Genomic DNA, 26,453 nt, shown 5'->3' with positions numbered 1-26,453 from the left:
GGTCAGGTGATCTGGTACTTAGGGATTAACATAAATGTTAGGAAAAGTCACACAAACTCGTTCCATAAAACATTTTTTGGTTTACACTTGTTTTCTAAAACCCTTCACTGGGCAACTTTAGTCTCACCTCTGCCCCCATGCTAGAGAAGTTAGGGTCTGGCGGATACAGTTGGGATTTTAATTCATATGTCTTTTCTTTTGTGATTATTTGCTTTTACTCAAAAGAGCTTTATAGAGGAAAAAAATACATGCAAGTGAAGTTCACAGGACTGTTTATTAGTAGATACAGTTATCTTGCTAATTTGGAAAGTGGCCACTTTGTGATGGAATGATCTAGATACCTCTCTGCCATTCTCCAGCCTTTCAAAGACTTCCACAGAGTGAGAGAGTTTCCCAAGGTCTGAATGGAGACCTGTACTTTTCCAATGTGCTCCCAGAGGACACCCGGGAAGACTACATCTGTTACGCCAGATTTAATCACACTCAAACCATACAGCAGAAGCAACCAATTTCTGTTAAGGTGATTTCAGGTAAGAGTTCAGTTTCCAAAAAGTCTCTTGCAATGATGTTTACAAATGTGTGCAAGTATGTTAACTATTAAATCCCACTAACTTTGAAGTAAACAGATTCATTGATCAGGGAAGTACCTGTGAATAGTCATGAAGGTGTTGGCATGTGTATTATAGGAAGCTTGCCTACTTTACTGTATTTTACAGTTTTTACTGTTATTACCATTCTTGTTTCTATGACAACTTCCTGAATCTATTGGTTTGGCCAGAACATTGGTAAGATGTTACAGAAAAAGCTGAATGAACTTTTTGGCCAACCCAGTTCTTAGTGTTCTGAGCATTTGCTTGTGGTTTATGCTCCACAATGTCATTAACTGGGAGTCCTGCAGCTTCAGTTATATGTCTGCATCTTACTGGTTGGGGGTGGCTCAGTGAATTAATGAAATAGTCATGTACAAGGCAGAGCACTGTTTTTACTAGGTTGGGAGGGCACTTGGTCAGCATAGTGGTTTATGTTTTGTTGCCCAGTATTTTTTTTCTTTTTTTACAATTCTCTCTCCCCTTCTTTTTGCATTCTTCATAATATTCTGTTTATTTCAGTGGATGAATTGAATGACACTATAGCTGCTAATTTGAGTGACACTGAGTTTTATGGTGGTGAGTTTTGGTGATTGATTGTAACTGGTATTTCTTCTTCATTGTAGAATTTAGTTCACTAACTTCACCTCCATGGCTGTTTAACCTTATTTCTTTACGAAATTCCTAGTTACATGTTTAATACCACTAGAATCAATGTATGTTTCATATAAATTTAGCTTTGAGCTCTCAAACATGTCATTAAAACATGTTCCATGTTGTATGTATAATAACAAAAGTTACTATAACTGTTTTCATGTAAAGAATCATCCCACAAAATTTGGAAAAAAAAATCTTTCATATATGTTTAGAATTACATTTTTCATTTTTTGTCTGGCTCATAAACTTTTCTCATAGATTAATAAGAATTGGCAAGGTACCTTAACCTGCTAAAATACTAACATCAAAGTCTTAATAACCTTTAGCAACTAACGTTAACCAGATTTTGACAGAAAAGCATTATATTTTTCGTCTGTTTTCACATGACCTTATCAATGTCATATAATTAGAAATAGTATTTCTCTTAATTTAGTTTAAAATCAAGACATTATCTCCAGTGGAAATAATCTTTTAAAAATAGATTTAACATCATTCTTTTAAAAGGAAAAGAATTTTATTTCCTTAAGGGAAACATGGATCTTAAATATAGAGTCTATGAATGAAAATTATGGGTTCTGAATATGGGGTCCTCTTAAATTATCCATAAGCTCAAATTTCTGCTATACTAATTTTTTACCCTTGAGATATGAAGTAAAAAGCACTAAGGTACTATCAATGGCCAGAGTAACATACCATAACTCCTGCCTTACTTTTATTTTATTTTTACCTTATTTCATATTATTTTATTTTATATTAAAATTCTCCTGAAAAATATGGACCTCGAAATCACTTTCAAAGGGATTTTTAAAAGGGATATGATTTCCTCCACCATCTCTAAAATCTAAGGAAAACTCTAATTTGTCTTCAGTAATACCTTTTCTGGTGTTTAGCTTTTTCTTCTGAAAAGTGAGGATAATTTATATTTTACCTTTTCAGTTTTTATGAGCATCAAGTAGATAACACATTAAAGTGTTGCACACTCTTAAAGGGCTCTAAGAACATCAAGATGGTAGGATTTCTACTTTAAGTTCTTCTGAGATGCCACCAGAGGATAAAGACACATTTAGGCCAGGTCTCCATATGATTTTTCTTCATGAAACCTGAAGGTAGTCTCTCTCTCTCATCTATCTATCCACCTATCTATCTCTATATATATATACATATACCTCCCTGAGATCTCTGACTTAAGCCCTCTTTATTTTTCCATTGAGGAAACCAACTTTAATTTCTTTAACTTCACCCATAATCTGTGGCACACATTTGCCAGACCTCTGCCAGTCACTTTCTAGTTTTGTTTTGTTTTCTGCAATTTTGAGTATCTTGATATATTAGATGTCCACCATGATTTATCTTCATGATTAATTATTGGAATTGACTATAATATTGTCCCTAGGGTAAACCAAAAGACCTTGTCCATTGTCATATCTTTCAGAAAAATCTAACATCTTCCAGAAAATAGATAGCTCATTTTCCCTTTGACCTGAGTACTCATCTTGAGAGGTGGATAATTTGATAACATAATTTTCCTCTCTATGTCTACATTTTGAAACTTTACCAACCCACCAAAAATACATAGAACCCTAAACCCAAATTAGGAAAATATACAATGGAAAATAGTCCTCAATATTAGTTCTTATGCAACCACAATAGTTTCTACTTCTGGCCAACTGAGTATGGCTATTTATAAGGCAAGGAGTATGTATGTATTTATTTAACAAATTTCACAATCAATAGTAAATTGATTTGAAAAGGGATTAGATTTTTAGACAGTGAATTGTTCTTCTAGAAATCCATATTCTTACTTTGAATGCATATTGATCTTCTTGTTTGCAGCTAAATCACATAGACAGAGGCCACCAACATTTTTAACTCCAGACGGCAATACAAGTCGCAAAGAAGAGTTAAGAGGAAATGTCCTTTCCCTTGAGTGCATCGCAGAAGGGCTGTGAGTTAACTGTCTGTCTTGATGTCCATTTCTTATATAAACATGGTATATTGGTAGAGAGACATTAATATTGTTTCATAGCAGGAATCATTGATAAAGACTCCATTAAGCAATCAAGAAAAATGTTATGATTACTTCCAAAACAGGCCATGTGTTATTTCGTATTATGAAAATATTTTGTTAAAGTAAATGTTCCTTTAGAAATGTGTCAGTAATCACCTTATGATTGTTGTAATTGTAATTAAGCTTATTATTTTGCTACTGTTGTCTAACAGATCATCTCAAAACTTAGAGGCTTAAAACCAAGAGCTGTTTGTCATTGATGATTTGTCTACAAGTATGCAGTTGTGCCGTAACAGGGCTGGATCTGACTGATTTCATTTGAGCCTGCTTACGCATCTTCTGAGCAGCTCAGCCTTGGGTTCACAGCTCTGGGTCTCCTGCTGTTAGCAGGGCAGTGGAGCTCCTGGTCATGAATTTTTCACATCCTTCTAGGCAATCGAGCTCTGGCTTATTCTCCTGACAGCGGAGGCTCATTCAGCCTCTTAGTGCCTAACTTTGACACTGGCATGCTGTCCCATCCTCTACCTCCTAGCGCTGGTCACCAGACCAGCTTCTTTGCAGCTGTCTCATCTATGTGTATACTTAGTTACTCAGTCGTGTCCAACTCTTTGTGACCCCATGGACTGTAGCCAGCCAGGCTCTGTCCATGGGAATTCTCTAGGCAAGAATACTGGAGTGGGTTGCCATGCCCTTCTCTAGGAGGTCTTCCCAACCCAGGGCTCGAACCCAGGTCTCCCACGTTGTAGGTGGAGTCTTTACCATCTGAGCCACCAGGGAAGCCCTGTCTCATCTATGCACACCTCAAACTGATACCACCCCCAGAACCCATGTGCCCTTGAGAGGAGTCCCAGGGAAGCCTCAGCTCAGCTGCAGGAACAGCTGTTATGTGAGGCAAACGCTGGAGGCAAGCTTCTGAATACTTTCCTCTCATGCCTGGCATAGAGTAAGTACCATTGATAAGGCACATTTGCTGGAACATTGACTGGACTCTCAGAAACATGTTGTGTTGTGTTGTTATCTGTGCTGTCCTTGACCTGGTGACTCAGAGTATCACATTCCTTCCTAGAAGCCCAGAATCGGCCTCCAGGAAAAATTTTATTAATACCTCTGGAGACACATGGAGGCCCCTGCTGGCCATGTCAAGAAATAACACTACTCATGACCCAGTTCATCAAGTATATCTGTTCGGTTATTTTTATTCAAGTAAACAAACAAAAACAATTCTACAACCCATTAATCCCACTAGTATTTCTAATGATAAATATTGTGTTCTTCCTGAGGGCCTGGACCATTCTTTTTTTTTTTTTTTTTTATCTTCCCAACACACACCTTAATACTTGACCTATAGTTTGTGTTTGTGTGTATGTGCTCAGTCGCATCCAACTCTGTGACCCCAGGAACTGCATCCCACCAGGCTCCTCTGTCCATGGGATATTCTAGGCAACAATACTGGAGTGAGTTGCCATTTCCTTCTCCACGGGATCTTCCCAACCCAGAGACTGAACCCCTGTCTCGGGTTTCCTGCTTTGGCGGGCAGATTCTTTACTGCTAGCACCACCTGGGGAGCCCTGGTCTGTGTGGTTTGTGCCGAGGCGTGCGTAGTCACTCAGGCACGTCTGACTCTGGGAACTCATGGACTGTAGCCCACCAGGCTCCTCTATCCATGGTGAGTCTCCAGGCAAGAATACTGGAGTGGGTTGCCATGCCCCCCTCCAGGGGATCTATAGTTTAGTGCTTAGTAAATATACTGAATGGATTTTTATTTTACCCTCATGAAAACCTTCTCAGGTCACCAGATCAAAACAAGCATTATTGTCTCCATTAAGGCAATGGAAGAAACTGAGGCCCCAAAAGCCCAGAGATCCAAAATCAGAGAGCATTTTAGGAGTAGGGCAGGGATTTTGAAGCAGATCTTTTTAACTCTAAGCCTAAGCCTGACTTTTCATCTGTCTCTATAGTTCATGATTTAATAAGAAACATAGGTGAGAAATGGTATAAGTAACATGTGAGTTGCGCCTGCCTCTATCAATTGATATAATGTTTTAAAAATATCACTAATAATGAAATTAAAATAACTGCATGATTCCTCTAATCACTTCATTCATCTCATCAGATAGCCTGTTATAAGATAGGGAGATTCTTCCATTTGGTATGGAAATATGTATGGAAGTTTATGGGCTTCCTAACTAACCTAAGGTTAGTTAACACTGTTAAAGTGTTAGTTAAAACTAACCTTAGGTTAGTTTTTCTCTAACCTTTCTTTCTCTAACCTTTTTAAGTCTGGCTGATTAAGAAATTATAACTTGAAGGACTGCCCTGGCAGTCTAGTGGCTAAGAGTGCAGGGGGTATGGGTTCAGTCCCTGGTCAGGGAACTAAGATCCCATGTGGCTCATGGCCAAAAAAAAAGACAAAAAATAAAAAGAGAAGAAATATTAGAACAAAAATTCAATGAAGACTTTTAAAATGGCCCACATTAAAAAAAAAAGTTTTTAAAAAAATTGTGACTCTGTATCGTTAATTTCATGGTCATTCTTTTGATCGATATAGCCCAGTCATGCAAAATTTTCCGAAAGTTTTCTCCTTCCTCAGAACTTTGAAGATAATAGTTAGGTCCCTTCAGTCAAGTAAGTCTCACTGCCATTCTCAACAGATCCCTGAAGTCATCACGGTGTGCCATCAGTTAGCTCGTGTGAAAATGGTAACTTACAGACTAAAATGTAAGGTTTTGAGCATTACTTAACAAAAGTGTGGTGCTACTTAAAATATTTATCTGTCCCTCATGATCTTTATCACGAATGTTTTTTTGTGATGTTATTTTTTGTTTACCTTATCAGGCCTACCCCAATTATTTACTGGATAAAAGAAGATGGAACACTCCCCATCAATCGGACATTTTATAGGAACTTTAAGAAAACTCTGCAAATCGTTCAGGTTACAGAAGCAGACTCTGGAAATTACCAGTGTATAGCCAAAAATGCATTAGGAGCCATCCATCATACCATTTCCGTCACAGTTAAAGGTATATCATTGTCTAAAATACATGGTTCTTGCCTCCATGAGAATCTTTCATTAAATGCCTTTAATTATATTCTTCAGAATAATAATGTAAATTTATATCAGTACTCATGGTACCTTGAATCTCTTCTCATTGCCATTTATAGTGCTTTTAAATCAGGTTAAAAATTTGCTCCCTCAGATCTTCCTTGCAGAGGATTCCAATTAATAAATGTTGAAAGAATGAAGGAAATAGAAAATCACCATTAGAATTCCACAGTTGTAACTGCTGTAGGCAAGAGCCAGTGATGAGTGCTAAAATTACTGGATGCCCCCTTGCCTCTTCAGAGCAGTCCCTCAAAGTGATCTGAGAGTCCTGTCTCCTGGGCGTACATTTTAATAAAATATAACTCTCAAAAGTAAATAAATAAAATGATGAAATTACTTGGTCAAACTTTCAAGAGAAACAGGTTGTTTGCATAGCCTCAGTGTTTTTTCTCCCCTTACCCACCCACATCCAGATTAATTACTGAGGTAGGTTTAATATATGTCCACGGATTCTTCACTCCTCATCCTTTAAGGAGATGGAGCTTAATCGCCCTCCCCTTGAGTAAGGGCTGAAGTTGCCTGCTTCTAGTGAACAGAATGTGGAAAGCAGGAAAACAGTAACTTTACAGTGGAGAGAGCTGGCAGGCATCACTCTAACCAAGTGATCGAGGTCCATAAACCAGAATAAGCCATGTCGATGTTGTGTGCTCCCAGATTTAATGCAGTTAGAAGGTTCCATCACTCAGAACCTCAGTTGAATCGTGGAAAATCATCAGGAAAAACTCTAGTGAAAACAGATGTACCACAGTGGTTACCAGTGGGAGAGGGAAGGAGAGAGGGCAATAAAGTAGGAGGTTAAGAGGTACAAACTATGATTTTCAAAATAAGCTATAAGGATCTATTGTATAACACAGTATTTGATAATAATAACTGTATTTGATAATAACTGTAAATGGAATATAATCTTTTTTTAAAAAGAAGTAATTATGATGATACTAATGATGGTGGTTGAATGCTGATTATAATCTAGCAATTCAGGAATTCTTCGCTCAGAAATCACTAAATTTGACCTTAGGTGGAAAAGCTTTTGTTTCACTTAAAACCTTCCTATTGATCTGTATGAGAACTCAATAGTCGCTGGTATAAACATTCTCTAGGAATGAGGGCGTGTTGGAATGTTTCACAAAATATTTTGGTCACAGATAAGAAATGGAGAATGTGCCTTAGGAAAAATGTGAAGATTAATCAATTTAGTAAGCTTGATTTATCCCTGAAAGAATTCAATTGACTAGTACTCCTTTCTAAGTCTAGAAAGAAGTTCAAAGAAAAACTGCTTTATGAAAAAAAAAAAGAGATGATAGAGAACTTATTTATAGAGTTGGGGAAGTAATTAACATTGATACGTTTACACAGCTAACACACATATAATTACTTTTCTCCATTTCTGTCCTGATAATAATAAAACTAGGATATTGTTCCTTGTTATAAAAAATTAAAAGCTCTTGATTAAGAAAAAAAATGTTCTACAAAATAACTTACTAGTAGTCTTTAAAAGTCTCAGGTTCATGAAAAACAAAGAAAGACCAGGAAACTTTCAGATCAGAGGAAACGAAGTAGGAAGATGTGACAATTAAATGCAGTGTGATATCCAGGACAGGGTCCTGGAACAGAAATAAGAGAGTGGAAAAACGGGAAAGCCTAGTACAGTGTGTAGTTGGGTTGATGGTATTGTAGTAATGTTAATTTCTTGTTCTGGTATCTGTACCATGGTTTTGTAAGATGTTAACATTAGAGAAAGCCGGTGAAGGACTTACAGGAACACTATACTCACTTGGCAGCGCTTCAAAAACTGCAAAGCTTTAAAAATTGCTTACTAATTTTATAACTGTATATATTCTACAGGGCTTAGAATTTAAATTCCTCTTTCGTATCCCTATCTGTACCTCTAAATTGCTGTACAACTTTAGAGAAATCTGTTACCTCTTTGATATCCGATCCATACAGTGTAGAACAAGATGATGATATTTGAATCAAAAGGCTCTTGAAATGATACATAGATGTCAGTGAGTCTCTTTAAACATTCTTTTGAAAATCTGAAGTGTTCTTTGAAGTATAACTTAGAAGTCTGTTCACTCTAAAAAAAACATGAAATTAACAAATGGTTTGCAACATACTTACTTTTATCATTAAGATGGTTCAGTGTACTAAATTTCCTAGAATAATTTACTTGATTAAATTTTGTGGTGTTTTTCTCCTTTTCTCGTAAAGCGGCTCCATACTGGATCATAGCACCTCAAAATCTTGTGCTGTCCCCTGAAGAGGATGGAACCCTCATCTGCAGAGCGAATGGCAACCCAAAACCCAGAATTAGCTGGTTATCAAATGGAGTCCCGATAGAAAGTAAGTTTCCTTGATTGGCTCCAGTCGCAGTGTGTTTTTGGAGCATAGTGATTTCTCCACAGGAGACAAATGATGATAAAATAGCTTGACTTAAGGAAGGAAGTCATATATAAGTTACACAGAAGGACCAGATTACCTTTAGATTTTAATTTTGTTATCTTTAGGTATAATTTATTATGACTGAATTGTTTATGCCATTAACAGAACAGCATGCACTGATTGGAACCTTGCAGTTGTTCTTGTGTTTTGTGTGAGTCATAGGAACAGTGACAGGGTGAGAAATAAACACCCACTGGAAAGTTCACATTATCTTCTTTGTTCAAAATGTCGAGTGATGTGTGGAAACATCACAGGAGTTGGAGGAGGTGTTAGGGAGGCTAGGAATAGAGACAGTGGATATGGCAATAAGAAATACGGCTGTCTTAATTTAAAGAGGTTTTAAATTATTAGGCCCATTCCTAATAGAGCTCAGATGTTCCCAAGTTCTCCAGTCTTGAGAGGTCACTGTTCCATTTAATGCCCAAAGAAGAACACATCTTCTGACCTCAGTCGTATGCTGGATGTTCTGTCTTTGACCCGTCTTCCCTCCCCAAGTATTACTGAGATAATTCTTGACCAGTGTTTACATGATCTTAACTGCCAAGTATCACCTCTTCCGCCACCTTCCCTGGACCACTCCAGCTCTCAGCCAGCTTCTCCAGGCTGCCTAGAACAGTCCCCCAGAGTGTAGCCACAGGCTGTCCCTCAATCTTCTAAATCATAGCAAAGACCAGTTTTACAAAACTTGATTAGATGCTTGAGTCTCATAGGAGGGCATTATAGCAAAGAAAAAAAGAAAATTAAAATGGATATTGCGTCTCCCTCCTCTTGGATTCATAAGCATGGCCATCCACAGAGAGCCCACTGCCTCTCCGTTTTCTTGATTCCACCTACCACCAGCTGCTATTGACAGGAGAATCTTTGGATATTTTCCCCTTTTTAGGAGAGAGAGAGAAAAATTGGTTTCTGTTTAAAACCCCGCATCATGTTCACCCTCCCCATCAGTAGCATAATAATCTGTAAAGATATTCATTAAAGACAACCTTCAGAATTAAGATACGATATAGAGCAACTTGACTCCTCATTCCTTCCAAAGTGAAAATCACTCAGTCGTGTCCAACTCTTTGCAACCCCATGGACTATACAGTCCATACATATATTATGCAGTCCATGGAATTCTCTAGGCCAGAATACTGGAGTGGGTAGCCTTTCCCTTCTCCAGGGGATCTTCCCAACCCAGGGATCAAACCCAGGTCTCCTGCTTTGCAGGCTAATTCTTTACCAGCTGAGCCACAAGGGAAGCCCAAGAATACTAGAGTGGGTAGCCTATCCCTTCTCCAGCAGATCTTCCTGACCTGGGAATCCAACTGGGGTCTCATGCATTGCAGGCAGATTCCTTACCAACTGAGCTATCAGGGAAGCCCTTCATTGCCTCCAAGCCAGAATCAAAAATTGGTTCTACTCTCCCATACCCAAAAGATCCATTAAACTGGCTTTCATGAAATAGTCTTCACCCTAAGATGAATTTGAAAAATACTGGCAGATTTTAAACAGCCCAAGTTCCTAATAATTCTCACCATCAAGGTCTTACTGCTCCAGGTCTAGGTAGAGTGAGATATCCGCTTCTGTGAGTGTTTATTAGTAGTTTGTCACACAACACAATCTTTATCAGATGCGCAGAATCAGACAGCCTGTGTTTATTGTAAAAGGAAATATGTTCCTGGAAGAGCACAGATACTAAAGGGTCCAGCAAAATGGGTTTGGATATTTCTATTCCTAATTTTAACTAGGATCAGAATCAGGAAAAACTGAGGAATATTTTGTGGTTGTGCATTGGGAAGCTGTTGCCACTCTCAGGGACATATGAGTAAAAACTGAGAAGTGGAAGGAAGCCCTGAACCAAAAAGTAAGTTTTCTGGTAGGAATGTATTCAGAATGGCAATAAGGTATGGAGCATACTCAGCGCTTTCGGTAGCTGAAGTTTCGTAGCTCAGAGATTCTGTGCCGATTTATGGAAGGTTAAACGTACCCCTGAGATCTGGCCTCCGTGAAACTGACAAGTGGGAGGGGACATCCATCATTTCTCAGTGGGGAAACTAGGGAGCCAGGGAATGTTGAAAAGATAAAGCCTTAAGCTCAGCAGCCAGAATGCAATCAGAAGCAGAGGGAAATTGAGATGTAGGTGGGTCAGTGACACAGGGATTAGGGGAGATAAAATAAGGAAGCTGATCTTTCCTTCTGGTTCTCTCAGCTTGTGATCCTTCCAAACGAGGCACAGGTGGTGCCTCTCAGGGAATCTGTAACTCCAGCTGTATTGAGAGTTTTGCACTATTTGGGTATAACATAAGTAAGACTGAAGGGTGTAATGTCCAGCACAGGGAATATAGCCAGTATTTCGTAAATTTATTTGGAGTATAATCTATTATAAAATATTGAATCACTGTGTTGTACACCTGAAATTAATATAATATTGTAAGTCAACTATACTTCAGTTTTTAAAATGAGCTTTGAAGTTTCACTCATAGACATTCCCCTTTAAATGAAATATTTGGGGGAAGGATCAACTATGAAAGGCTGGCATTTGGGGGATGGGGTGTAGGTCCCTGGAGACAAGTGGAACCTGTCTGTTATAACCCCAGATCATCTGATTGGGTCCAGAGCAAAAGGAGTTAGAACAAAATCTCTCAAATCAGGTTCAAAACCAGTTGATTTCTTCCATCCCCGAAGTATGTCTTAAGAGACTGAGCAGAGCTGGGGTCAGAGTTGACGATGCCTGCAGATCAAGGGCCCCTCTGCCTCTGGTGTGCCTCAGAGTGGGCACTCTGGTGGACAGGTAGGAAGAGAAAATGCCATGCAGCCTGGCAGCAGAGCCAGGGACCCAGTGCCAGGAGCAGATGCTGTCTGTTTATACCGAGGTGATGAGAAGTGTATAAAGAAGGCTGAGCACCAAAGAATTGATGCTTTTGAAATGTGGTTTTGGAGAAGACTCTTGAGGGTCCCTTGGACTGCAAGGAGATCCGACCAGTCCACCCTAAAGGAAATCAGTCCTGAATATTCATTGGAAGGACTGATGCTGAAGCTGAAACTCCAATACTATGGTCACCTGATGCAAAGAGCTGACTCATTGGAAAAGACCCTGATGCTGGGAAAGATTGAGGGTAGGAGGAGAAGGGGATGACAGAGAATGAGATGGTTGGATGGCATCACCGACTTGATGGACATGAGTTTGAGTAAGTTCCAGGAGTTGGTGATGGACAGGGAGGTCTGGCATGCTGCAGTCCATGGGGTCGCAAAGAGTCGGTCATGACTGAGTGACTGAATTGAACTGAACTGATGAGAAGTGTCCCTGGGAGGTGTCTTCCTTCACATCTGGAGGCCAAACTAAAAATGCATGGATTACTGTTTGTAATCTCAGAATTGAAAGCTGATGGGTTTGAGGCACCTGGTGGGGACTCACAGCTCTCTGCAGGAGGGCACGGCAGGGGCAGTACAGTTCCCCACCCCCACTCTCAGCCACTCGTCCATCTACGGCTTCTGGTGAATGACTTCTTGGCTAGACCCTAAGTCTGTTCTTTAAATTTTTAAATAATTTTTTAAATTTTTCAGTGTTCAATTTTTTAAAAAATTTTAATTGTATTCATGAATAGTTGATTTGTAATGTGTGAATTTCTGCTGTACAACAGAGTGATTCAGTTATACATGTATATACATTCTTTTTCATTTTCTTTTCTGTTACGATTTATCCCAGAATATTGAATATAGTTTCCTGTGCTCAACAGTTGGACCTTATTGTGTATCTAATCTAAATGTAATAGTTTACATCTGCTAATCCCAAATTCCCAATCCATATCCCCAGTGCTCCCCACCTATAAGTCTGTTACCTATGTCTGTGAGTCTTTCTGTAAATAATTTCATTTGAGACACTGAGTCTTAAACAGCTAGTTAAAGTGAACTCTATATGCCCCCTCCTTGCACTGACCTCCCTGATCCAAGATAGGGAGTAAATGAAGAAGAAAACTGTCCAAATATCTGTAGAAGTTTGAGGAGCCTCCTGCCTCTCCCGTGTCCGCCCTGCTTGATAATTTACCTGTTAATTCAGAGGCCTCTGAATAGAACCGAGGTTTGGGGACATTCTGGAAACAAGAGACTGTGGCTTGTCATCTATAGTGTGCTGAGTTTGCAACCCACAGATACATTCATCAGTGAAGGATGGCAGAGAGACAGGAGAAGGCAGGAGAGAGCAAGATCTGCTACAGTATATAACACAGAATCGGCATGGTAAGGATTAAAGGGGGAGCCAGAGTAGACCTCAAAGGTTAGCTGGGAGCACAGGCTGGCTTGCTGACACCTTCTCCCTAGGAGGTTGCAGAAACCTTGGCTGGACCAGTTGCTGAGCGACGGGGGCAGGAACAGCTGTGCTTCTGCAGCATCATAGTGTGGCATCCCGCCAGGAGCCTGACCTCCCCACCAGGCACCATGCAACAGAGAACATTATCAGAGGACCACAGTACCAGATACCTCCCCACTCCTGATGTGTAGACAGTCACCTGATGTATCACTCTCTTCCCCCCCACCTCGCCCCCACCTCTGTAGGTTCTGGCTGCCAACAAAAGGAGAAAGTGGGTCAGAACAGGAAAGGGTCAGACTTGGGTTTTGTTAGCAAAATATAGTGTTGCTGGTTTGTGACTGTGCATTTAAGACCTGGCACCTACTGTTTTACAAAACTGGAAGAATTCATTCAGAAAGAGTCAGGGCCCTAATCTCAATGTCTTTCAAAGCTCTATCCCGCTAGGACTGGCCAGGTTACTTTAAACTTTCCTTGAAGCAAAAAAAAAAAAAAAAAGTATTAAATATGGAATTTGCATAAAATATGTTTGAAACCACCTGCAGAAAGCTGCAGAGATGCTGATGCCAAAAAAGAACTCCTAATTTTTATTGTGTGACCCACAGTGTCTGGGAAAGTGTGAAAATAGAATCCAGGACCAGAAAGAAAATGTCCAAGGTCAAGGCTGTGGACACCAAGATTCCTGACCTTGTCCTGGGAGACAGTGGGAGAGCCTAGCGCTTGTAGATCTTTAATCATCCCCCTTGTGAGTTGAGGTAGATCTCTCGGATTCTTCCAAGTGGAGCATCTGTAAGATCATACTATTATTATGTTAAAAGTCCCCTTTTCTCTAAAAGATGAGAAGGGGATGGAATGAAGAGAATAAGAGTAGACAGAAGGCCTCCTCCTGCCACAGTTACGTATTTTGCTGATATTGGAGGGAGGGATTGAAAGACAGTGATACATAATAAGCAGTCAGAGGAAAGGAGATGTGGTCTAGGACTCCCCAAGATTCCACCAAGTCATCTTTTTTCCAAAGGGCTCAGTGGCCATCCCTTCACAGGGGATGTAATACCTACATGAAGAAAATTCATCTCTTCATTCAGAGATTTGTTCTACGTTATGCACAGCTGTTCAGATTTCGGGAGATGTTTATAGAGGAGACTAACTCAGGAAATCTGAGCAGTAAGTGTACATTAAACAAACCACTAAGTCTCTAGTTTCTCATCTTAGAGATACATATACTTCTCTCTCCTTAGTCTGTTTCATGAAGCTCTTTTTAAAATAAAACTATGCATTAGAAACAAAAATATTTTAAAATTTGATAGTAATTTTTATTTGTATAGTGGCACTTATTGTTTTTCTTATTTTCTAAATGTTGGAAACATTCATGGTTTTGGCCAGCCATGTCAGGAAGGGTAGAATAAAAGAAAGTATGATTGGAAGACTGTCAGCCCAGTTCTGAACCTCACCTCTGGGGCTTTGTATGGTGGTCATGTCTGTGCTCTTAAGTGTCTTCACCCAGTGTGCATGTATAGCAACCGAAGTTGGTATTCCTGGAATTAATTATTATTTCTTTGGGCAATTTGGGTTTAGATACTGGAGAGTTACTCCCACTCAGTAGCCAGGGCACAGAATTCAAAGGCTTCAAATCTCTCTGCACCAGTGGTTTCATTTTTTGTCCAGTACCTGCTGAGCTCGCGTATGTCACTGTGACGGTCCCGGGTTTGCTGGTGTTTCCTTAGTAAGTACTCAAGGAAAACCAAACCAGCATTTGGCTGGTAGACCAAACCCCCATGGAGAAATATGTGCTTATTTACTCTTATTACTCTTACCTAGAGGGGTTATTTGATTCCTAAATACATCACCAAAAATAAATATTGGGAGGCTGCTCCATTTAGCAGAAATAAGGCAGATACACTCAGAGGCCTCTCAAGTTAAAGAAAAAAAAAAAATTGTAAAGGGTTGAGAGCAGGGAAAAAAGCTGTGGGCTACATAAAAGCTGTTCTAAATGGTGTGCGTTCTGCTTGATGAACCCCCACCAGGGGAAGATGGTCCTACTGGCTTTGTGAGTTGAGCTGGTCTTCCATGTTCGTGGCGAGGTAACTTTTTACTGTGGTTGAAAAAACACATAACAGGTCCTACTGTCAGCACAGGGAACTCTATCCAATCTCCTGGATAAAGCAGTATAGAAAAATTATTTTAAAAAGAATGTATATACGTGTAAAACTGAGTCACTTGCTGTATATCGAGGTTGGCACAACATTGTAAATCAACTATACTTCAGTTAAAAACACACACACACATAACAGAAAATTTGCCGTCTTCATCATTTTTAAGAGTACAGTTCCCTGATGGCTCAGAGGGTAAAGCATCTGCCTGCAATGCAGGAGACCTGGGTTCGATCCCTGGGCTGGGAAGAGCCCCCGGAGAAGGAAATGGCACCCCACTCCAGTACTCTTGCTTGGAAAATCCCATGGATGGAGGAGCCTGGTAGGCTACAGTCCACGGGGTCACAAAGAGTTGCACACGATGGAGCGACTTCACTTAGTACTTAGTACAGTACTTTCACACTATTGTGAAATAGATCTCCAGAACTTTCTCACCATGAAAAACTGGAACTCTATCCCCATTAAATACACAGTGATGTAGGTTTTAAGAGCTCGATATGTTCAAGGACCTGGGAGGGACTCCCAGCCCTCCACTGCCTGGTGGATCCATGTGCAGTCAGAATGCACAGGGAGCCCAACTTCTGGGTCCAAAACACTGAGAATAATTGATAGGGGAGACTCCAGAGATGCCGCTCTGTCCTAACACGCTGTGCCGAGGCAGTGGAAGGACATTGCTGGGAATGTGTGAGTCGGCAAGGCCGAGATGATCCTAGACTTGGAATGCAGGACAGGGAACACAGGCCTCCCTGAGGGATGCTGCATTCTCAGGGTACCTGACAGCTGGCCACAGGTCTCATCCACTTCCTAGGCCAGTGTAGCATGTCATTCCTCTGCTGAGGAAATCTATACTGTGTCCAAGGAATTGAAACTTGTATTTTTTTTTTGGTTGGAAGAACATGCTCCTTAAGGCCATTTTGAAATCATTAGAACCATAAACAGTGGATGTGAGCTAAGGTGCCAACTCAAATTGTTTCTTTTTTTTTTTTTTTTCGGCCACAACACAGCATTCAGGATATTAGTTCCCCAACCAGGGATCGAACCCATGCCCAGGCAATAGGAGCAGGGAGTTGTAACCACTGGACCCAGGGAAGTCCACCAACTCAAAGCACCGTGGCTCACTCCATCACTAGTTGAAGTAACTGGACTGTCTAAGAGAATAGTCTTTCTTCCTTTTTTTTTTTCTTTTGATTTGATTTTTTTATTTAAAAAAATTTTTATTTTGTATTAGGGTATAGGGCTTCCCTTGTAGCTCAGTCAGTAAAGAATCTGCCTGCAGTGCAGGAGACCCGGGTTCAATCCCTGGGTTGGGAAGATCCCCTGGAGAAGGAAATGGCAACCCACTCCAGTATCCTTGCCCGGAAAATCTCATGGACAGAGGAGCCTGGTAGGCCGCAGTCCATGGGATCGCAAAGAGTCTGGCACAACTGAGCAACTAACACTTACTTACTTACTTTATTGGGGCATAGCCAATTAGCAAACAATGTTGTGATAGTTTCAGGTCAGCTGCAAAGGGAACCAGTCATACATACACATGTATTCATTCTCCCTCAAACACCCCTTGCATCCAGGCTGCCTCATAACGTTGAGCAGCATTCCATGTGCTATACTAAGATGATTTTCTAAGTTAGCTATCAATTGTGATTGGAATGTCAGACATACAACTACATACAGAATGGTGTGATAGTAAATGTGTGTAGTTTTAAGCCACTAAGTTTAGAGTAACTTGCTCAGCCTCAGTAATGCAACCTCAACTAATTAGTCATTAGCCTCAACTAATGCAGAATGAGAATGAGTGGGCATGATACTTTGAATACGTGTGATTAAACAAGGATGAATAACACTAGCGTGATGTCTTTTGTTATTGATCTTCATTAATAATCCATAGATGAAACTTTTTAAAGTGATAAAGGAGTCTAAAGGCAGTAATAAATATGTCTTAGGTGCCCATCCTTTTCCTGTCATCAAAGAGGAGAAATGGTGTTTAGAATGTCAGTACAGGCTAGTAAGTGGCTCAGGTTCCAAGAGCAGTTTAAGAGGAAGGGTGCTATTATTTATTGTTTTAATTTATTTTATTGAAGCATAGTTGATTTACCATGCCACGTTAACTTCTGCTGTACAGCAAAGTGATTCAGTTATACATAGATAGACTTTTTTTTTCTTATTCCTTTCCATTATGGTTTATCTGGGATATTGCATATATGGGTGCTGTTATTGAGAGTTGTTTTTGATCAGCATGCTGAGACAGATACCTCATACCCCTTTTAGTGCACTTTTAAAGCCATGTAAGGCTACACCCTAAGATTTAGTGTTCACAAAAATAAATATATGTATAATAGCATGGCATTTCCAAATTGTTGGTCATGCATTGGACTGAATTCTCATATATTGCCAACTTGTTCCATTCCGCTTTAGATACAATCAACTGTGGTCTTAACATTTTTTTAGATACTTGAGAGATTTAGCTGAAACTTCTACCTTTAAGAGAAATGTCACACAGTTTATTTCTACTTTAGCTTCCCGAATTACCAAAGCAGGAAAATACATATTTTCACATTTGATAATTAACCCTATACTTATTTACATATCTGTTTCAGTAAGAGGCTTTTAAAATATACAAGTTCAGATGATGTAGAGGGTTTTATATTTTTGGACTACCTTTTTGCTATCTCCTCCTGGTGGCTCAGACAGTAAAGAATCTGCCTGCACTGCAAGAGACCCAAGTTTGATCCCTGGGTCGGGAAGATCCTCTGGAGGAAGAAATGGCAACCCACTCCAGTATTCTTGCCTGGAGAATTCCATGGACAGAAGAGCCTGGTGGGCTATAGTCCATGGGGTCATAAAGAGTTGAATGCAACTGAGTGATTAACACTGGATAATTAACTTTCCTTCTCATAAATTACAGTAATTTTTTGTGAACAAGGTAATGTTTTCCTGAATTTGTATTGCAATTACACCTAACTTGTGGTTTTTTTCTCCTACCTCTGTCAAAATAATATTGAAAAGAATCAATCCATTTAAAACTGAATGGATATCAAGTGGATACCCATGCTGATAAGTGATAACTAAATTCTGAGAAAGGAAATTGATGGTTGCTGCCTGGTTGTTGGTTTTCTTTCCTACTGCATATATACCTAGATCAGTCTTCTGCTTACTCTAAATTAGACCTCAAGTTGTACATCTTTTAAGTAAATAGGAATGAAAGTATACTTTTTGTTTTTATATCCAAACAGTTGCCCCTGATGACCCCAGCAGAAAAATAGATGGTGACACCATTATTTTTTCCAAAGTTCAAGAAAGATCAAGTGCAGTGTATCAGTGCAATGCCTCTAACGAATATGGATATTTACTGGCAAATGCATTTGTAAATGTGCTGGGTAAGCTCTCCCTTTATTAAAGACACGGCAAATTCAATTAATGACCATTGTTGTTTTTCATTCTTTCAGCAGAAATACATTATGCATCTGCTGTGCAGTGGCATAGAACTTGGAGCTGGAAGGGATATAGGAAGATAGATAAGATACAATCTGATGGTTACATTGTGTCAAACCTCTCAAAAGGAAAAGAGCATTGGTTTGCTCTTAATAACTGAATGTAACTATTGTACCATCCTTAGAAACTGACAAGTCAAATGAAAATTTCATGATTCTGATTTTTGAAAATCAGGCGTTAATCATAATGTTTAGCATTGATCTAAGTCACAGATGTACATTTATTTAGCAATTCATATTAATATGTTTAGAAAACTGTGACATAAATGTTCTGAAGTGGTTGGTTTTTGTGAACATTATATTTCCCTTAGGAAACAAAAATGACTAAAATACCAGATTTGTTAGATGTAAAATTTATATGAGAATGGTTTTTCTGATACCAAGGAATTATATTTCAACTCTTTAAGTGGAGTAGGTTCCCTTTCAAATAGAATTAAGATCAGGAAGCCAACCAATATATGGTATTTTTTCCTTCATGCTTGAAACGAAGGTCAGTAAAATCACGTAAAGAGCTGAGCCATCACGATGTTGATGGATGTACAGGAAGCAGTTCAGATTCTGGTTGTGTTTTGGGTCATTCAGCATTCTGCTTTTTTCTGCCAACTTGTGTGTTCTGATGGGCCATTCAACAAAAATGTATTTAGTCATTATTTTGTGCCAGATACTGTGCTGATTTATGGAAAGAAGACAGTAAAAAGTTCCATTCCTTGCCTATAAGGAACTCACAGTATAGTAGGAGATATAAAGAAATCAGTTGTCACAAACTATGCCTGAGTAAGATGCAAATGTGAGACAGAGGGAGAAAACTTGTGTTTTTCCACCTTGAGTGACCAGCAGGGTCATACCTGCCTGAGAACGTAAGGGGAGAGATACATTGGCTGTGCCTTACTATGAACTCTAATGACCTTAAAAAGATGCAGAAATGCACAGTGGGCCTAAATGTTTATTTTATCTTAATATTTACTTTACCTTTTCACGACATTTTTAGCTGAGCCACCACGAATCCTAACATCTGCAAACACACTCTATCAGGTCATCGCAAACAGACCTGCCTTACTGGACTGTGCCTTCTTTGGGTCTCCTCTGCCTACCATCGAGTGGTAAGTAGTGGTCCTGTCTGTTTGTCATATTTACATTTGCTAGAGCTTTCAAATTTCTCAGTATGTAGGGTTTTAGTCAGAGCACAGATAGGAGAAAAAGCAGGGAAGAATCCATCATCTTATTAATTATTAAATGTATTCACAAATATTTATTAATGACTTGCTCCGTGCTAAATACTGTCACATGGATAATCTTCTTGGCAGTATGCTTTGTCCACCCTAGAGGGATATATAAATGTTTTTGAAAAAAAAATTAAAATTACAGTGCCACGATGTCACCTGGAATGTCATGAATGATGGCTGGAGAGATAGGTTGAGGGACATTCCTTGATCATAAAAGTATCATCTGAGGTGAGAGCAGGGTCCATAAGCTTAAAAACAGAATTTGCTATTAGCAGTGTTCCCCTCCCACTGAGCATGCTGGCTTGTGTCCAGCCAAGCTCCCCCTGTGTCTTTCACTCCCTCTTTAGACCATTCCATTTCACGTATCCCTCTTGGTACTAGTCCTGTTCATCCTCCCAGCTTGCTTTAGCCTGAGCTGAAAGAGACAAGGCCAAGAGAGGCAACCGGTCAGAAAGAATGAGTGAAAGAAAATTGGAACATTCATTTAAGGATCCTCTGTCAGCTGGCAGACACTGTGGGGCTCTACTTCTTGCTGTGAGATTAAAGCCAGGTATTGGATTAAAACACAAACATGGATGCTTATGCAGAAAATTTCCTAGCAAAGGAGAAGAGTTAATGCTTAGTCTTACACTTCTTTTCATCCATCCTCACTTCTTCTTCTGAACTTTTTATTTTGTGCAGGGGGTATGGTCAATTAACAATGTTGTGATAGTTTCCGGTGGACAGCAAAGGGACTCAGCCATACATATACATGTATCCATTCTCCCCCAGACCCCTCTCCCATCCAGGCTGCCATATAACATTGAGCAAAGTTCCATGTGCTATACAGTAGGTTCTTGTTGGTTATCCATTTTAAATATAGCAGTGTGTACGTGTCCATCCCAAGTCTTGTTCGACTCTTTGCAACCCCTGGACCTGTCAGGCTCCTCTGTTCATGAGATTCTCCAGGCAAATATCCTGGAGTGGGTAGCCGTTCCCTCCTCCAGGGGATCTTCCAAATCTAGGGATTAAACCCAGGTCTCCCACATTGCAGGCAGATCCTTCACGGTCTGAGCCCCTAGGGAAGCCCATCCCAAGCTCCCTAACTATCCCTTCCGCCTGCAACCATAAGTTCATTCTCTAAGTCTGTGAGTCCATCTTCACTTCTCTTGATGCTAGCCCAGAAGCTGAATGTAGATGTACTTTACATGTATGCTTGTTTCTTTTTCCTCTCTGAATATTTTTCTATTTATACTCTCAAAAGTACAACCCTTGTAACCTTGATGTTGAAATCTCTGCAGATGGAGTTACAGACACATCACTGTAGGAGGAAAAGGTCAAAGGAGCAGTCTTCATTTTGTCTGTTTTTTCATTTATTAGAGATAAAATAATAATGTGATTATTAAATTATGAATCTCTCATAATGAAAATTATCACTTAAGTATTTAGTATTATCACCCTCATTCTTTAAGCACCATTTATCACTGAGTTCTCCAGTTTGACATCCTCTCTTTGCATTGACCCCCTCACCCCAACCCCACTGACTGACACGCATGCAGTATGCTTACACAGACTTGAAGTCTGTGAGCATCATCTGGTAATGCAGATCATGATGTGTTGACCTTGAACAGGGCATTTTATGTCTGACTTCAAACTATGATGTGTTTTTCTCATTATGACGGTTTTCATAATGAAGGTTTAAGGGCGCTAAAGGGAGTGCTCTTCGTGAAGATATTTATGTTTTACATGAAAATGGAACTTTGGAAATTCCTGTGGCCCAGAAGGACAGTACAGGAACCTATACATGTGTCGCACGGAATAAGTTAGGAATGGCAAAGAATGATGTTCACCTGGAAATCAAAGGTGAGGCAAGGTGGCAAACATTTTTTATGTATTATGTGTCTTTGAGCAAATTCTCCAGGTTTTTAAAAAAAAATTATTTTATTGATGTATAGTTGATTTATAATGTTGTGCTAATTTCTGCTGTACAGCAAAGTGATTCAGTTATATATATATATATATATATGTACATATGTGTATATATACATACTTTTTTTCATATTCTTTTCCATTGTGGTTTACCACAACATATTGGATATAATTCCCTGTGCTACACAGTAGAACCTTGTTGTTTATCCATCCTATATGTAATATTTTGCATCTGCTAATCCCAAACTTCCAATCTATCCCTCCCCCACCCTCCTCTGCCTTGGCAACCACAAGTCTGTTCTCTGTATTTTGATTTTGTTAAGTTCTCCAGCTTTGGCAATGGATAACAGTAACTTTCCATTTCAGATCCAACAAGGATCATTAAACAGCCTGAATATGCAGTTGTGCAAAGAGGGAGCACTGTGTCCTTTGAATGCAAAGTGAAACACGATCACACCTTAATCCCCACTGTCATGTGGCTCAAAGACCACGGGGAGCTGCCCAATGATGGAAGGTATTTGAAGACAATGCCTTTCCTTTCTCATCCTTCTCTCTTTAAGCTACTCTTGAACTAGAAGTTTACTGTATAGTGACTTTTTTGGAAGATTTGTTGACATGGACCATTTTTAAAGCCTTTATTGAATTTGTTACAATATCATTTCTATTCCATGTTTTTTGCTTGAGGCATGTGGGATCTTAGCTCCCCGAGCAGGGATTGAACCCTCACCCCCCAGCCATGAAAGGCAAAGTCTTAACCAGTGGACTGCCAGGGAAGTCCCTGTATAGTGACTTAATGATTACGCTTTTAAAGTTTCTGGTCTCTCTTCAAAGTAGATATACATTTTCCTTTCCTTGCTGTAAATTGTTCAGACCTAGAAAGGTATCAAGTTATGGAAATAAGACCCTGAGAATGTTGTCTATTTTTGTATGTTGGTGTACTATGTAATTCAGGATGCAAAAATTCCTTTCAGATCTTGGACAACGTCCATTGTTTTCTGCCATGTACAGTGCAGTCTCAACAGATGTTTTCATTCCCTTTTACAAATAAGCAGAAATGTGATCTCTTTAATCATCAGAGTGTGCCTGAATCCTCATCAGTATTTTACAGGACTCTAGTTTTTATTTGGAAGGGGAGTTTTCTTTTCATTTTACCTAAAGCCAATAGAAGGAGGAGGAGAAAAATAAAACAAGTAAAGAATTTGAAAAAGCCTGAGCATGCTGCATTCCTCTAGCTTGGAATGGAGGAAAGGTCATGCCCGTTTTCAGGTGGGTTTGATGGGGTACACAGTTGAACGGGAGAATTTGAGCAGATACAGGGGGGCTACAGTCACCCCAGTGGGAAGGAATGCTATCTGCTGGTAGAAATGGTTTCTGTGGCTTTTTTTCAACTGTGCCTTAATGGTGCCCTCTTCCTGTAAATGTTCCTTAGAAGAACTATGTGGCCTTTTCTGTGCCCAGGGTTTCCATCTAGTTCTGTGCTTCAGCTGGTCAGTTTTATCTCTGGGATCTGAATTGATAAAGATGAGAAGGAAGTATGAAGAAATGACCATTGGACTAAGTTAGCTAAAGGTTTAGCTTGGAAATCCCCTGTGAATACAGTTAATGATTTATGTGGCTTCATTAAAACCATGCATGAATCCTATTTGCATAGATTTTTGACCTACTGGGTAAACTGTCATGCTTACAAGAAACTTACAAGAAACTTCTAGAAAGCTCTTCTTAGTGACTGGTGATCTAAATCTTCCTGTTTCTAGTGATAAACCTGATTGGTATTGTTTGCATTTATTTTCTTCTATTGCAAATCATTTCTCCTATTGTAAATTATGCATATAGAAAAACGATACAAAGTTTCTGCAGTAAATGATGAATTCTTTAGCCATAAAAAAGAATGAAATAATGCCATTTGCAGCAACATGGATGGATCTAGACATTATCATACTAAGTGAAGTAAGTCAAAGAAAAATACCATATGATATCACTTATATATGGAATCTAGAAAAATGATACAAATGAACTTATTTATAAAACAGAAATAGAATCACAGACTTTTAGAAAACAAACTTACAGTTACCAAAGGTGAAAGGGATGGGAGTGGAGTAAATTGGGAATTTGAGATTAACAGATGCACACTACTATATGTAAAATAGATGAACAGCAAGAACCTACTGTGTAGTACAGGGAATTATATTCAGCATCTTAGAATAACCTATAACAGAAAAGAATCTGAAAAAGAGAATATGTATATGTATATATGTATATGGATGTACATGTATACTCTGATTATTTACATTCTTATTCATTTATATATATATGAGTGAGTGAATGAAGTCGCTCAGTCATGTCCAACTCTTTGCGACCCCATGGACTGTAGCCTACAAGGCTCCTCTGTCCATGGAATTTTCCAGGAAAGAGTACTGGAGTGGGTTGCCATTTCCTTCTCCAGGGGATCTTCCCGACCCAGGGATTGAACCCAGGTCTCTCGCATTGCAGGTAGATGCTTTACCGTCTGAGCCACCAGGGAAGTCCCAAAAATATTTCTTTGAGCCCCTTTTTTTTGAAGGGAGGGCAAGAATACTGGAGTGGGTTGCCATTCCCTTCTCCAGGAGATCTTCCCAACCTAGGGATTGAAGCCGGGTCTCCCACATTGTAGGCAGACACTTTCCCGTCTGAGCTACCAGAGAAGACTATATATATTTAAGTAAATATATTTAGTAAGACTAAATATATTTAAGACTATATATATATTTTAAATATATATATTTAAAAAATAAAACTGAATCACTTTGCTGTATACATGAAACATCAAGTATATATACTCCAATGAAAAATAAACAACAATAATTATAACTTTTTAAAAAATATGCACTTTGTTAAAAATTGAGCTGGATGAGTGGTAGTCACAGAAGCCATTGGAAAGCCCTTTAGTCAGGATAACTGGAACTGCCCCCACCTCAGCCCCTGGTCTTGAGGAAGTGCCTAAAACTCCAGAGGCATGGTTAAAACCCACTGGACCAGAGGACTTGTCATCATTTCAAAACAAGCTTCTCATTCATTCAAAATATTTTCCAACTATAATCATTATCAAAGTGACATGTATTGTACAGGATTTTCGCTCTGGTGTGCTGCTAGTCTTTATCGTCTTTCCCTTCTATCAAATTCACTGTTGTTTTCGTGCCAGTAAAATGGTTATGGGGTGTGGCTGGGTGTCCATTTCAGCCGCTCTGAACGTGTGATATTGCAGGTTCACCGTTGACAAGGACCGTTTGGTGGTCGCTGATGTCAACGATGATGATGGTGGGACCTACACATGTGTGGCCAACACAACTCTGGACAACGTTTCGGCCAGCGCTGTGCTTAGTGTTGTCGGTAAGAACTAAAACACGTATAGCACAACTGGCTGCCCTGTTTTAGGATTGAAAGGAAAAATTGTCAATTGTAACTATTTTCTTGTTACAGTTTTACCGTTTTATAGGTGAGTGAAATACCCAGATCTTTTTTGAAAGAGTCCTTTGAGGAAATAATTCCAGCATAAATATACCCTGTAGCAGCACTGGAATTAAAATGGTGGTTATGCATATTAGTGATATTTTTATAAGATAGAGCAGTTAATCTACTTTTATTTAAAACTGAAGAGGTTTTACCCCCAAATTGTTCCTGTATGTTTATCAATGCCATGCCTTGCAGCTAAACATAAGGCTCAGTTTTATAATCTTAATCATGTTCAGTCTCTGTCTTTTTGTGCTATCGTATATCTTTCCATTACTAATTTTGATTAAAATCATTTATATTACTGTCCTTTCTAGCTCCTACTCCAACTCCAGCTCCCATTTACGGTAAACTAATATGAGTCCTTTTTCTCTGTTTTCTTTTGAACAATTTCACACATGCAGAAAAATTTCTTTACTTTCTTATCTCCATCACGTCCTTGTATTTCTTTAAGGAAAGGGGCTCTGTCAGATGTTCAGCTGTGTTGTCCATTTACTGCTGTGAATCATTTTTCCATTGTAACCCTGGAACTTCTCACTGCATATATTGCCACTCAATTTCAAGTATTTCATGTGTTATTACAAAGTCGTTGAATTTAATGAAAGTCCCTCTTTGATATTATTTCTTTGTAAAGTAGCATAGTGCTTTTCAAAAGCTATTGTCCACCTTTTACAGACAGGAAAAGCAATTTCATATATCATTCCAAAAATTAGATTTTCAATCTATTAAAAGTTGTTTTGGAAAGCTAAATGTTGTTTGGGGGTTCCCTTTTCAAGAAATTTACATAGGAAAACAATAGATGTCTAGAACAACATTTGACCTTTGTGTCGGAGAAAACCACCAATTCACTGTGTTCACAGGAGATAAATCACTAAAGATAGACAAAAAAGAGGACACTTCCATATCATGTTGATTTTTCTGAGTTGGAAAAATAAATCAGAATTTTTTTCCAGAAATCTTTTTGACTGAAGAACCCTCATCTTTTTTCAGTGTTAAATACAAAAATTAATTTTGTGGCAAAAACTCAGCTGGATTTTACAGATACCATGGATTATACTATAGAATAGCTGTCCTTTATAGACATTTACTGCTTCTTTACTAGTATCAAAGAGGTGCTTA

At 39.1% G+C, this 26,453-nt stretch overlaps 1 protein-coding gene across 8 annotated transcripts in view; it reads left to right on the top strand.

Moving 5' to 3' along the window:
- Positions 1–26,453, top strand: part of NRCAM (neuronal cell adhesion molecule) — a 316,273-nt gene that overhangs the window by 242,001 nt on the left and 47,819 nt on the right. For 6 of the 8 annotated variants that reach the window (XM_010841482.1, XM_010841481.1, XM_010841480.1 and 3 more), the window contains 10 exons: positions 360–530; positions 1,110–1,166; positions 3,078–3,189; positions 6,088–6,272; positions 8,564–8,695; positions 18,460–18,603; positions 19,706–19,817; positions 21,616–21,782; positions 22,215–22,362; positions 25,090–25,214. In XM_010841482.1, the coding sequence (XP_010839784.1) occupies positions 360–530; positions 1,110–1,166; positions 3,078–3,189; positions 6,088–6,272; positions 8,564–8,695; positions 18,460–18,603; positions 19,706–19,817; positions 21,616–21,782; positions 22,215–22,362; positions 25,090–25,214 (1,353 nt within the window). The remainder of the gene's footprint in view (positions 1–359; positions 531–1,109; positions 1,167–3,077; positions 3,190–6,087; positions 6,273–8,563; positions 8,696–18,459; positions 18,604–19,705; positions 19,818–21,615; positions 21,783–22,214; positions 22,363–25,089; positions 25,215–26,453) is intronic. The other 2 variants (XM_010841486.1, XM_010841485.1) reach the window with 1 other exon arrangement.

The sequence above is a fragment of the Bison bison genome, unplaced genomic scaffold, assembly GCF_000754665.1.
Source record: "Bison bison bison isolate TAMUID 2011002044 unplaced genomic scaffold, Bison_UMD1.0 scf7180017864162, whole genome shotgun sequence".
Lineage (NCBI taxonomy): Eukaryota > Metazoa > Chordata > Mammalia > Artiodactyla > Bovidae > Bison > Bison bison.
This window is presented reverse-complemented; position numbering and strand designations above follow the sequence as displayed.